General features: G+C 42.3%; 1 protein-coding gene and 1 non-coding gene across 3 annotated transcripts; both read left to right on the top strand.

Annotated features, from left to right (window-relative positions):
* The first annotated feature begins 743 nt into the window (after positions 1-743).
* SLC25A3 (solute carrier family 25 member 3) lies at positions 744-13,047 on the top strand. 2 transcript variants are annotated; one of them, XM_067559751.1, is made up of 8 exons: positions 744-871; positions 1,049-1,202; positions 6,742-6,866; positions 10,257-10,436; positions 10,584-10,765; positions 11,557-11,729; positions 12,504-12,614; positions 12,694-13,047. In XM_067559751.1, the coding sequence occupies exons 2-8, from the start codon at positions 1,055-1,057 to the stop codon at positions 12,852-12,854; spliced, it is 1,080 nt and encodes a 359-aa protein (XP_067415852.1). In that variant the 5' UTR covers positions 744-871; positions 1,049-1,054; the 3' UTR covers positions 12,855-13,047. The 2 variants fall into 2 exon arrangements, with proteins under 2 accessions (XP_067415852.1, XP_067415853.1); XM_067559752.1 differs by lacking the exon at positions 6,742-6,866 and adding an exon at positions 6,450-6,574.
* LOC137160932 (small nucleolar RNA SNORA53) lies at positions 11,016-11,258 on the top strand. The gene has a single exon (XR_010922000.1). It is a non-coding gene; the product is annotated as a small nucleolar RNA SNORA53 (small nucleolar RNA).
* Positions 13,048-13,697: the final 650 nt, after the last annotated feature.

Here is a 13,697-nt window from a genome sequence, read left to right as displayed (position 1 = left end):
GGAGGGCGTTGGGCTTTGGGACGCCTGTGGCCCTTCGTGCCAGCCAGGATGAGGAGTTGCACAGAGGGGACGGGATGGGCTGGCCGGGGGGGGGGGGGGGGGGGGGGGGGGGGGCTCCGTGGGGCAGACACTGGAGCTAGCGAGTAGGTACGTTGACTGACGTACCTGGCACCGGCCTCACCTGTCTGGACAGTGGAGGAGGGGAAGGGGGGATTTTCGGCCTGGTTTTAGATCTGGCCCAACTACACCGACTTGCCAAGGTCACAGAGCCGGCTCCTTTGCTGGCTGCGCCTCGGTGGTACCCCACCAAACCCGGGTGAGCGGAACTGATATTAAACCACCTGGAAAACGTCTCACCCCCGTGTAGACACAAGAGTGGACTGTCCCAGACCACTTTCCGCTTGGGCACTGCTGCCAGCAGCCTCACCCCGGAGTCAGCCCTGCACTCGCCGGGCCGGGCCAGGCGGGGCCGGTGCCAACGGGGCTTCCAAGGTCCGAGACTGTTCCCATGTCTCAATGACACGCGCTGATTGACACCTCCCCCTCCCCCGTTCCCCACCCTTCCCGCTCCAGAGTCCGGACACTTCAGCGGGGGATCGGGGGAGGGGGAAGCAGACAGTGCGCATGCGCATAAGAAGGCGGGAGGTTGGCTTTTCCAGTCCGCTCAGCGTGGTGACGCCAGTCCGCGGAGCTTCTCTGCCAATCACATCGCGGCTATGGGTCGGCTGCCCCGCCCCCTGCGTCGGAGAAGGACAAAGTCATTGAGCAGGGTCGACGTTCGGCCTCTCTCTGAGTCTGTCTCTGACTGACTCCCGCGGAGCTGCCGGGTGAGCCGCGGAACCACGAGCGGGCGCTGCCGCCATTTTAGAGGGTGAGTGTCAGTGTCAGTGAGCCGGGCCGGCGCCTCTTTTCCTCTTACCGCGGAGCGCGCGGGACTGAGCCGGCGGGTGCTGCTCGCTTCGGGGCCGCAGCGCTGCGGCTTGTGCCCCGGCCGGGGAGCGCGCGGCTCCCGCTAACCCTCGACCTGTGTCCGCCTCTCCCTCCCCAGGCCGCCATGTTCTCGTCCGTCGCGCCGCTCGCGCGGCTCAATCCCTTCCACGCGCCTCATGTGCAGCTGCTCCAGGACGGCGTGAGGAAGCGCCCGGACCCCGCCGAGCCGCCCAGCACCAGGAGGAGCCTGGCGGCCGCCGCTCTCGCGGAAGGTAAATGGAGCAGCCGGGCCTGGAGGGGAGGCCGCCGTCCCGGGGTTGCTCTACCCGCTGGAACTTGGGCCCGGCCCCGTCCTCACCGGTCCTGTTGGGCTGGCTGGGGAGGCGCCACCTGAACCGGGCCTCTCCACTCCGGTGCTGTTTGGAGGGCGAGGAAGGGCACGGGGCGGGGGGGACGCTCCCAGCCACGGTCTCTTCCTTCTCAGCTCGTGTCGGGTCCCAGGTGCCCACGATCGCCCAGCCCCGCCCTTGGGTAGCTCACGGTCACCTCTGGCGCGTCACGTCCGGGCCGAGGAGCTGGCCGGCGCCTCGGGCCTTCCTGCTCTGCCTCTAACTTTGATGCGGCCAGGCTGCAGGCCTGTGACGCCCGCTGCGGGGAGAGCCTGAGCTATTCCCTTCTCCCGTGTATGAGCCCCTGAAAGTTGTGCCTGGGGCATAGGGCTGTGTCGTGCTACTTGTTCAGAGCCACTCATGGAAAGTGCTGGCAGAGACTAAAAAGCTGCCAGTCACTTAGTCCTTCCTCTGGGTATTTGCCTGGAATACCCCACCATAAACTGGACTCTCCTTCCCCCATCCATGTCTTAAAATTAAAGCAAGGGGGCACTATCTGTAGAGAACAAATCTCTCATTGCCCTCACCAGGACTTTTAAGGGGCCAGGGAAGATTTTGCTGAGAGAACCAATAGAGAAAATAGATTGGGTGTATATAGAAAACCGTGAATGGCTTTGAAATTTTTCTGCAAGGTGAACTCCATTTGAAAGATTTACAAATTCCGTAAATGCTTAAAATTAGATGCAAAGTGGAAACCTGAACAACTTCATCAAATCAAGGTACCATGCTTTTTCTGAATAGCCTAGCCAATTGTTTCTTACAGTCATGCTTCTATTAAATGGCTTTTTTTCCTCTTTTAAGAAATCCCCATGAAGGTATCTTCCAATACATAAAGTGCAGCCAAACTCAATAATGTGGTAAAAGAAAAATATTTCTATTGTGTCACAACCATAATCTTGTGTATTTAAAAAAAAAAAAAGTAGTAAAACAGAAAAAATCAGTGAGTTGCACTTAAATCAAGGAACTTTCCATTTAATACCATCACTTTTTTTTAAAAGTAGATCTCAGTCATCTTTACAAAGGAGGTCTAGCTCACTATCTGTATAGACTAGGAAACACAAGCATAGAGGTGATTTGCCAAGGACACCCAGCAGGCTAGTGGCTGAGCTCAAAATAGACCCAGGTCTCCAGATATCTGGTCTAGTGCTCTAGCCTCTGTGCCACCGTGCTTCCCATTAAAAATGTAGAATGTCCCCAAAGAAGGCGTCAGTATATAAAATGAACATACAGTTAAGAAGTTTACTTAAAGAACAGATGGCCTCCTAATCCATTATTTACTTTTCTCCCTTCTTGGTTGCACAGACATGAATGTGTGCAGAGACTAAGGATGCAATAGAGGGATAAATGTAGGCTTTTCTATAGTGATGAGTAACTGAGTACCTCACATACTTACACTTAATTTCATCCTGCAAAGAAGTTAAGCACCACTTCATAGATATGTAATTGAGTCTCTTTAACAGTTGGCTTTTCCAACACTGCACACAGTCTCACTGGGAACAGAATCCATTAGTCTTAACGCTAGTCGGGGGTTAAGTACATGACTTTTGTAGACTGCCCTATGTTAGTAAAGCTGTTTGCTGGCTTATCACTTCACTTCGGAGAGGCTTTCTTTGGTTCCTGAGGAAATAAAACTGTTGTACCTTTTGGTTAGAACAAAGTCAATCAAACTCTGGATTATTCCTGAGAAACTCTTGCAGAGGTGGTATTGGCCGCAGTGTGTTCTTTCTGGAAAACTGTCCCTGACTCTAATCTAAACAGAATCACAGCAAATAATTTAAACATTAATCTTTCTTGTATTTGGAGGCCGTTTCTTAAGAAATGTGACACTTGTCATTGACTTTATAATAAATAACTTAGTTCAGTAAAAAGTTGAAAATATTTTATGGACTTTAACTAGTGTGGCTTCATGTGAAGGAAGCATCCAAGAAGTGAGATCCTTAAAGCATAACTTTTGGATGTAAGATAACTTTCTTGAATATTTTTGCTTTGGATAATGGGAGTCCTCCAGTAATAGGTTTGAATATGCATTACTTTCTGATAGAAAAGGCAACAATACTAGATAAACTGTTGAAAAACACACAGACCCCCTTTAGATTTCAAATTGTTTAAGATCTTAACCTAATAGGATACATAGATTTAAACTTCAAATGAACACACTTCAAAAATAAGCTGATACGGTGTATTGATTTAAGTCACCAGTTTTGCTAATAAATTAGCAAGCAGGAAACTTTGATTTAAACTGTCCTGGTTTTGCATGTGTACTATTCTTTTCCTAAAGAGGTTTATTTTCATTTGGTTGGTATAATCATTAAAACATGTTTATTTTCAAGTAACTATAACCTTTATACTAAACTTGGTGGTACTTGCTAACCAGGAGAATATACAGTATACACATTAGCATAATTGGATAGCTTAACATCTGTTTAGTCAGTGTCTTAATTTTTACTTTTTTTAATGATAGAAAATGGTGATTGATGGATTTCTTCACTAGATTTTTTTTTTTTTTTTTTTTTTTTTAAACTTGTGACTTGTCCCAGTCTGCATTTGGATGGAAATTGAGTTAATGTACAAACATTGAAAAACAGCTCTTGTGCATCCAATGCTTTTAAGGTAGTTTGATTTAATAAAAAGTTTATCAAAACCTACATTTCAATTCATAACTACAGTTAATTCCTTTGTTTTAAAAGAGTTTAAAAATGCAAACTGTTTTTCTTGTCACCATGTCCTTCAAGTTTTTAGAACTAGTAGATCTCATTTTTATTTAAAGTTTGCAGAAAGAAAACAAGCTTTCCTGTTTCAATGCCAAATACTTTTCTGAACTAAAGTTCTGACACTTACAAAAAATGTAAATACAAGCATTTGTTCCACTGTAAAAACAGAAATGATCCAGTACATCACACAGTATGACATTGTGCAACATTGATGGAATCTGGAGTTGACACACAAAGTTAAAGATCTTTTTCCCAATTCTATGTATAGGAAAGTATTTTTAACTCATTACAATTTGAGTGGTTGCTGATGGCAGTATATTCTTTAATTTTAATAGTGTTTATTGAGGCCTATATTTGCTATAACCTGTTAAAATTTCAAATTTAATTGTAAAGTTTATTTTTAAAATAAATTAATTATTTAAATCTTGGCTTTTTGTCCTCCCTGTAAACTGAGTTTCTTTCTTTAGGGCCCAAGTCCAGGGTTATATTTCATGGCAAGTACTTCTAATACACCTAAAGAACTGAAGCAATTCACTGGATGGCATTTCAGTTATGTACAGTCACATTACAGGTGAAATTAAACATTAAAAACTAGGCAGGCTGAAAACATGCACATTTAATAAATTAAAATAGTGTGCTAATGAACTTATGATTCCATGCCATTTTAGATACAGAAATTGCTTCAGGTTGACCTTAATTTAAGAATCTGAACATGTTCTGATTAGTACATGTTAAGGGCTTCTTTTTTAAACTTGAATTTCTTAATGTTTGAAATTGGCCATGCAGTACTGCAGGTCTCAGAGGCCTGTAGGAAAGCAGGGATGCTAAACCCTCTGACCTCCAACAACAAGGATAAGAAGTATGTTGCCTCAGTTGCTGTTTTGAGGAACATCTTGCATCATCCTCTCTAGTAGAGGGTCTAGTAAATTTGAAGCCTTTGCTGCTGGAAGGAAGGAGCTCTCTTTCCCAGTGGGCCTCCCAATTGTTACTGCAAGGGAATTACTTCTTTGCCTTACTAAGACTTCCAATGTGTCCCTGCTTTTATTTATATTCTGAAGCAGCAAAGTGAAACATGATTATCCTTTCATTGCTATCTACTGGATTCTTAATGGCAGCTCAGAAACTCAACAGAATTTGGTCATATTGAGGCCAGTTTAAACACCATTTGTAATGGTTTACTGAATGTTTTAAATCAGCTTAATCTGGTGTAAAACCATGTGTAAATTCTCCTAAATCAATTTACGTGATTCTTTTGATAATTTAAGCTTAAATTGATACAGGTTAAATTGACTTGAGTGTCCAGACAGGAGTCTGATTTAGTTAAATCCACTTTAAAGATTCCATCAGTTTTAGTTTCAGCTTTTTTTGTGTGAAGACAATCTAAGTTGGGGTGGAAGCTATGAACATCAACAGTCATAGAACAGTCTGCAGACTGAGGACGATGCAATAGCCAAATGTGAATTAACTCCTGGAAAGCTATCGCTAACTGTCAAGGCTAGAAACCTGCTTTTTCAAATGAGAGCTTAAATTCTGTGCCATCAAACTTCAATTGGGTTAGCTTCTTACTTGCCACTGGCATATGGATAGTACAATGAAATTTCAGAGATTAATGAAATCTAAGGAACTGTATCTGTATTTGCCTTCAGTTTACTTGTTTATGGAGTCTACTTGTCAGATGAATTGCTGCTGTCTTGTGCAAAGTCCAATGGGGTAGACCATCAACTTGAGAAAAATTTAAATCTCAAACACAAGTACAGTTCGTGAAACTAATGACCAGTTCATACACAGAACTTGCATTGTTTTAACCAGAGGTATGGTGTTAAACCAGTGAAACTTCATGTATGAGTTCTCTTACATATGTTTAAATCATGCTTATGTAAGTGTGTCCTTACCAAAGCTGCACTGGTTCGACTAACCTTGTCTAACAACCAGTGCAACTTTGTGCAGACCAGGCTAATGTCCTGTTTGTCACTTCCTATCATCAAATGGTGTTCTTCAATCTGCATTAAATTTGCACTCGCACCTAAATAAAACTCAGGCTATGAAGACTAAAGTGCGCTACTAAATTAAAAGCTTAAATATTTGGCTCAGTGTTTCATTAAAAGATCAAGCTTACTCGGTGGGAATTGTGACAAAGAAAGTAAAGGGACACTAGATCTAGCTGCTCTTTTTTTGGAAGGGGTGGGGGTCCAAAAAATTAGAAATGAAGCAAGCAGCCAGTGGCGTGGCATTTGAGCAACCCGGTAGCTGACTAATATCGGTCATGAGGAGATAGATTGGAAGTGATTGCCTTACTGATTTATGGTATGCTTGAGGTTTATTGGAAGAGGATTTTAAACATGAAATACTAACTGTATCTTCTTCACCGGCTTATACAGTTAAGTGTACAAACTTAACTCTTTTCTTTCTGATTAAACAGAGGAATATAGCTGTGCATATGGCTCAGGCAGATTCTTTCTTCTTTGTGGCCTTGGTGGGATTATTAGCTGTGGCACAACACATACAGCATTGGTTCCCCTAGACCTGGTTAAATGCAGAATTCAGGTTTGTTTTGCATGTTGAATGTGGTAAAACTCATGAAGCATGGTTATGAAGTGTGATACATGTCTGCTAACAGAAGCTGGAGGAGTAAATTATCTATCAGGCAAGATGTTCTCCAGCAGTGCATGGGGCTTATGTAAAAGCATGGTGTCTTTATTTTTTTGCTGCAGAAGAATACAGTTGTGAATATGGCTCGCTCAAGTTTTATGCTCTCTGTGGCTTTGGTGGGGTCCTAAGTTGTGGCCTGACGCACACTGCAGTCGTACCTCTGGATTTAGTGAAATGTCGTATCCAGGTTTGTATCTGAATGAAACAAACTCCAAAGCTGCTTTAACTTAATCATTTTCATATTTAGTCCAGAGGCTGTATATCATGCGAGTTTTACAATGGATATAGTGTAATACCTTAACACTAGTGCTGGATAGAAAGCAGAAATAAGCAAGCCATAATGCTCTCATGGATTAAGTGCACATCCATTGGATTGATAAACAGAACTTTCCAGCCAAGTGATGCAGATGAATGATAGCATAAACGAATAGGGAAAACATCCAACCACTGGCTAAAACAAATCAAAGCTGAAATCTTAACTACAGTTGAGAAACATGCTTTTGAGTAACTCATGCAAAAGTTAATTCCAGTGGTGTACCGAGAGTTGTGGGACACTCTTCCCCCCCCCCCCCCCCAAAAAAAAAAAAAAAAGCCTCCCGTGCATGCACAGGGCAGGAGGGGTCCTGGTGCTGCCCCCCTCCCCCCAGCTGCCCAGGGGGTAGGGGGGATGTGAGGCTTGATGGGGGCCTCAAATGCAGGCTTGGATCCGCTGCCCCACCTCTACGCATTTGCGCGGTGCCCGCCTTTTCTGCTGCAGCCCGGTGTCGGCTCGGACAGTGCAGCCACACACCCCGGCCTGGGGAGGAGGACTGGGCTGGCCCTTCATGACACGTGGGGCGGAGGGGTGGTGCTGAGGGGTGCCCCCCAGAACCTCCTGCACCCCCACCCATTATGAAGGGCCAGCCCGGTGCTTACCTGCGGCTCCAGCCCTGCACTGGCTTGGACAGGGCGGCCTTGGGGGGTGCCGGGCCAGTCCTTCAGTGCTCAGGAGGCTATGCCCCTCAAACCTCCTGTGTCCCTCACCTGTTGTGAAGGGACAGCCCAACATCATCCCTCCCCCATGCGCATTTGCTGCTCCAGCCCTGCAGCCAGCTTGGATGGGGTGGCCTCATCCCTTGCCCACCGGTCCATCACGAGGGGGAGGGGAAGGCGCTGAGGGGCGTCCCTCGGAGCATCCGCTGCCTCCTGCGTGCCTCCCCCCGCCCCTCCTCTCCCACAGGCCAGCACTGCCCCTTGACCGCCCCCCTCTCCCCCCTCGGTACGCCACTGGTTAATTCAAAAGTTTCCCACCAGTTGTCTTAAGTATCTTGTGACCAAAGACTAGTGAAACACCTGTGTGGGAGGCATAGGAATAATATATTCATTTCTTGGCATTCTGGAAGTAGGGGGGGAATAAATTACCTTCAGAGTAACAGAGAGATATGTGTATCTAAGAATTAAATGAGAAATTAACATAGAGGACTTCTGTGCATGGATTCTGGATTGTTTTTAACTTAAGCCTTTCTTATGAACAAATAGAAAATGCATAGTAGTTGGAAGCTAACACTTGTGTTAAAGTGATACTAAAGCTTGGAATTACTTGAGTTGCCAGAACATATTAATGCTTGCATGGTTCACTATCAACGACTACAGGAAAAATGCTTTATAGGCCAGCAGTCAAATGGTAAAATCTTAAGTAGACTTGGAAAGTCTAAACACCCATTTTATTTGAATGTAGAAATTACTGTCACAGAAATACAATAATTAAATTGACTTGTACATTCATTGGTTAATAGCACAACTAAGCGGCTGTTCGGCCAAAGGCTTATGTTCCAAGAGGGAGGTAGTTTAAAGCACAACTCTAAACTCTTAAAAATTCACTGGCTTTTGTATTATTGTGCGAGTGACCAGTGACTACAGCTGGCAGACTTCTGTGATGGTAAAATTTCTGAGACTGGGAGTGATGAAAGTGAACTTTATGTCAATGCAACTGTTCCTGGTTGCTTAAAGGAACAGCCTGGATATTCTTTCATTTAGAATTGCACGTCATTCAATAATCTCTAAAACTCCTTTAAAGCTGGAAGTTGGTGTGCTTTTTTGGGCATTTGTGATCCCATTATGAAGGATACAGTGAACTTAACTAGCATTTAGTCAAACGCATTATGCTTAAGGTGAAGGTATTGTAAGCCCTTGTATATGGCTCCAGTGGTTTCAACCCAAACCAAGTAAATATTATGTTTTACCAAATAAAACCTGCAATTTGTTAAATGTGTTACTTTTTAAAATCAACTTCTAATTTAAGTGGAGGAATATTAATAATTTCTAAAGTATGCAGGTAACTGATGAGCACTTCTGGAATGTACTCTGAAGCAGCCTCTATAAAACAGGCTCTAAAGAGTACTCAAATCCTGAATTTTAAAGTAATTAAATAGACCTACTTGACACTTGAATTATTAACTTGCATGCTAAAGGGACAGTGTATATGAAATCTAGTCTCTTTAAAATAAAAAAAGTTGAAGCATCTGTGCTTCATCTGCCCTCATAGTCATCTCTGCCAGTTCTCGTGGCTTTATATGGCATTTTCCTTCTTTCATATTGCCCTGAGTCTCAAATAAGAGAAGCTAATGCCAAGTGTTAAATGCACAAAGTAAACAAAATCAAGAAATAGTGACACTTCCTCTAAAACTTTATCACAATCTCATGTTGTAGCAGTAGTATTAAACTGATTGGCTTCCTTTAGTATTTACAATATTAAAAAGATAGTCCAGCTATCAGAACATTATTGAATTAAAGAGTAGATTGTTACTGAAATGTCACTCAGCCATATTTTCACAGCACAAAATTTACATTTTCTGCAATGTATTCTTGGTATACAGAAGTCAATATAGGGACAGGAAAAGGAAATAGAGGGAAGGTGAGACCTCTAAGTCTGTAGTCAGCTGTGCAACAAGTTTACTTACAAATCTGCACTAAGATTTGGATAATTGTCTTTTTTTGAAACTTCAAAAATTATTAACTAGTAACTGAAAAACACTACTTTCTGTTGCTGAGAAAATAGTGAGGTGAGCTTTAGGGCCCAGTCTGCACTTAAATTTTATACGAACATAGCCATGTCCAGTAAAATCATACCCTTAACTGACATTGCTATTCTGGCAAAACCCTTCAAGTGTGGATATCAGTTATGCTGATGTAACTTCTTATTCTAGTTCTGGGAACTGGTATAAACACAGTTATGTCAGTGTAAATGTGTCCACACTTGAAGGGTCATGTAGAAAGTAATTCAGCAAAATTCCTAATATAGTCAAAGGGCCTGCATCTCTTGAGGCTATAGATGTAGGGAACAAACAGTAAAAATATCTTGAATTAGTCTTGAGATACTGACATGAGAAATTATGCTATGAATTTCAGATGACAGCAGTAAGCCTAATGATTCTGAGACAAATGACCATTAGAATTATAAGTAAAAGTAATTTAGTGGAAAAATCTGTACCATGGAGCTATGGTAGATGGGAAGAGGGTAGAAAGCTTACTCCTGATGGGGATGTGTGTGTGGGAAGCTACCACCTGTCTCATGTAACTAACTTTCTGATTTGTTTAGGTGGACCCACAAAAATACAAAAGCATCTTCAGTGGATTCTCAGTTACAGTTAAAGAAGATGGCGTTCGTGGTCTGGCTAAGGGATGGGCTCCAACCTTTTTTGGATACTCTATGCAAGGACTCTGCAAATTTGGTTTCTATGAAGTCTTCAAAGTCCTGTATGGCAACCTTCTAGGAGAAGTAAGCTTTAAGTTGTCTACTGCATTTTTCTTTTTGAAACCCAGTTGCATGCTTCTGTCATAACTTACTTTTTCTGTTGTATAGTATACTAAATTCAGTTTGAAAGAATACTTCAGTATAAAATCTTTGGTTCCATTTGCATTTCAGGAGAATGCATATTTGTGGCGCACATCACTATACTTGGCTGCCTCTGCCAGTGCAGAGTTTTTTGCTGATATTGCTCTGGCTCCAATGGAAGCTGCGAAAGTTCGCATTCAGACACAGCCTGGATATGCTAACACTCTGAGACAAGCTGCTCCAAAAATGTTTGCGGAAGAAGGTGTATGGGCGTAAGTATCTGTATCAGTCTTTTTTTCTGCTGGAATATAAGAAGTTCTTGATCTTTGATTGTCCTTATTAGCAAAGGAAAATTAATTCTTCTGTTTTGTCTTAATAGTGGCTAGCATTAATAAAATCTTTAATGCTTCTACATTGTGTATATATTGTACATAAGTAGTGAAGAGTACTTTTGAAGATTCTGTAAATCAAAACTGAACATGAGGAAATCACTGCCTGGTTAAAATACAGGCTGTTAATGTCAACATGCTCCTTAGATCCATCTTTGTGGATATCTCTTGTGCTGAGTTCTGCTTGTTAACTTTAGTTTCTGGTAGTTCCAGTCAACTGATATTCAGCAACTTTTTGTTGTACAGTCAAAGATGCTTGAGTCATTGGCATGTGAGAGTAATATACCTGCACATTTGCCTTTTCTGTTCTGATATCAATGACTGTAGATCTACATGTCATTTTTCACTATCAGGACTTGGCTGGTATGCAGACATGAATATCATTAACTTGCACTTACAACAGCGAAGTGACTACAAAATGTCATCACGTTAATTTTTCTCCTTTCTGTCATAGTATCTTATCTTTCTGACGAACACTTATTTAAATTGTCTTATAGTAGATGGCACAACCCAGAAACACAGTTTAACTTGCAGGTTTGGCAGTTAACTGTAAAAATAAGCAATCTTTAAGAAAAAAACTTAGATATACAGGCCACTAAGAGTAAATTGGAACTGCTTCAGTGCTGTCTAGCTTCTTTTCAGAATAGGATTCTTTGTCTCTCTCCAATTTTAAGGTTTTACAAAGGCGTTGTTCCTCTATGGATGAGACAGATTCCATACACAATGATGAAATTTGCCTGCTTTGAACGTACAGTTGAAGCTCTTTACAAGTATGTGGTTCCCAAGCCCCGGAGTGAATGTTCCAAGCCAGAACAACTGGTTGTCACGTTTATAGCTGGCTATATTGGTAAGGAAGCCTTTGAATGCTGATTGTTCATACTTTTCAGACACTTGTTGAAGAATCTTATGTCCTAGGTTTTTACTACAGTGATTCCAGAAGCTATAACTGGAAATAGGGATTTTTTCTGATACACTCAATGAGGTTAGGCAGGGAAAAATGACATACTTCCGAAGTTATGAAAAGGATGAGTAGCTAAATGGCATGCCTCTGTTGCAAAATGGCCTTAGTTTTATTGCATCTCTTAACTGAATTATGAAAGGCCATGAACATAAATTGCACTTCACATAAGGAGCAATCTTAGAGATCCTTTGTGGCTCCTAAGCTGGAAGGAGGTGAGAGTTTTGGCAGAAGGAGCAGTAACTTAGCAAAGAGGTTTGCAGGAGGAAGGCTACATAATTATGACTACATAATTGACCCTCTTACATTTGTCAGAATGAAACTCCATATCTGTATAACATATAGGAGCTATACAGGAGCAGACAACTCCACAGGATTGCCCAGTTAGGGGAGCAGATGGGCAGAGACCCACTGTTGGAGTGTGGGGTAGAGGTGAGGCTTGTATATGACTACAGTTCAGTGCTCCTAAGCTATGAAAGATCAGGCTCTCTCTATTTATAGCAGCCACATGCTTGCTGCAGCATGGCTACTAAGTGAGTGTGGCTCTGCTTCTTCCTGTGTATTTTCTCTTAACTGAACAGAAGTTGTGCTAATGGAAATTCCTTTGATTGTACTGTAGCATATACTAAAGAATACTGTATTGATACAATACATTTATTTCAGCTGGTGTCTTCTGTGCCATTGTTTCTCATCCTGCTGACTCTGTGGTGTCTGTGCTGAACAAGGAAAAAGGCAGTTCTGCTTCACAGGTTCTAGTGAGGCTTGGATTCAAAGGTAAGAACTTAAAACTCCTATCCATGTTAATATATAAATAATCTTTCCCAGTTGCTAATGTTTATGCTTTACTCAACAGGGGTATGGAAGGGTCTGTTCGCTCGTATTATTATGATTGGTACGCTAACTGCACTACAGTGGTTCATCTACGATTCTGTCAAGGTTTATTTCAGACTTCCTCGTCCACCTCCACCTGAAATGCCAGAATCCCTAAAGAAGAAGCTTGGTCTAACTGAATAAACAAATCATGGACTGACTTTTCTGGTTGACCAGCATTAATGAGAAACTTTGCTCTTTAAACTTTTATATGTTTGACCATGTAGGAGACTAAAATTCTGTATCTGATATAATTATTGGTTGGGCCCTTATCCCAAGTGAGGGTTCAAAAGCTTCTCTTATCATGATCTGTTTAAATAAATGGGAACTAGAATGATTAATGTGTTTCATTTGGTATCATACATGTAAATTCAAAACATTACAAGAGCGAATACCTTGAAAATCTTTCCTAATAGGCGAGTCAAAAGTTTAGAAGCTCTCGAAATGCAAGAACTGGCATCTCGTAAAGGTCTCATCTAAGAGTCACTCTCAGATCCCTAGAGAAGTGATAACCACCATATCCCTAGCTATGTCTGAGGAGCACAAATGCAATTATAGGGATGCAAAGGTGCATAAACTTGAACTTTGCATTCTATTGATCTGGGGACATTGCCTGATTCCAGGAGACTGTCCCACACTTTATAGTAATCTGAAGGAAGATGCCATAGCTTTGAGCAGCCAACAGTTCTGACTCTGAAATGGCAGCATAGGGGCAGCCTGTGGCAATGAAGAGGTGGCATCAGCCCCTAATCTAGTAGGTCTCTTTTTGCACTTGCATTTTCAGCCCATGTAGTTTATGCTGACTTGTTGACTAGATTCTGCTTTTGGTGGGATGCATAATCCACATGATGCATGTACTCGATATGACAATTACCTGTTTCAGTGGTTCCTAAAGTTTATTAAGCAGCATTTTGTCTTTTGCAATCCACCCAGTGGCAAATTCATGTGGAAGGTGGTCTCAATCATAGGCCAGTGCCCTTCTCTTTT

Source organism: Emydura macquarii, unplaced genomic scaffold (assembly GCF_026122565.2).
Source record: "Emydura macquarii macquarii isolate MOO-44397 ecotype Brisbane River unplaced genomic scaffold, CSIRO-AGI_Emac_v2 contig_2205, whole genome shotgun sequence".
Lineage (NCBI taxonomy): Eukaryota > Metazoa > Chordata > Testudines > Chelidae > Emydura > Emydura macquarii.
Note: the sequence above shows the minus strand (reverse complement) of the source record. Positions and strands in the feature narration are given on the sequence as shown.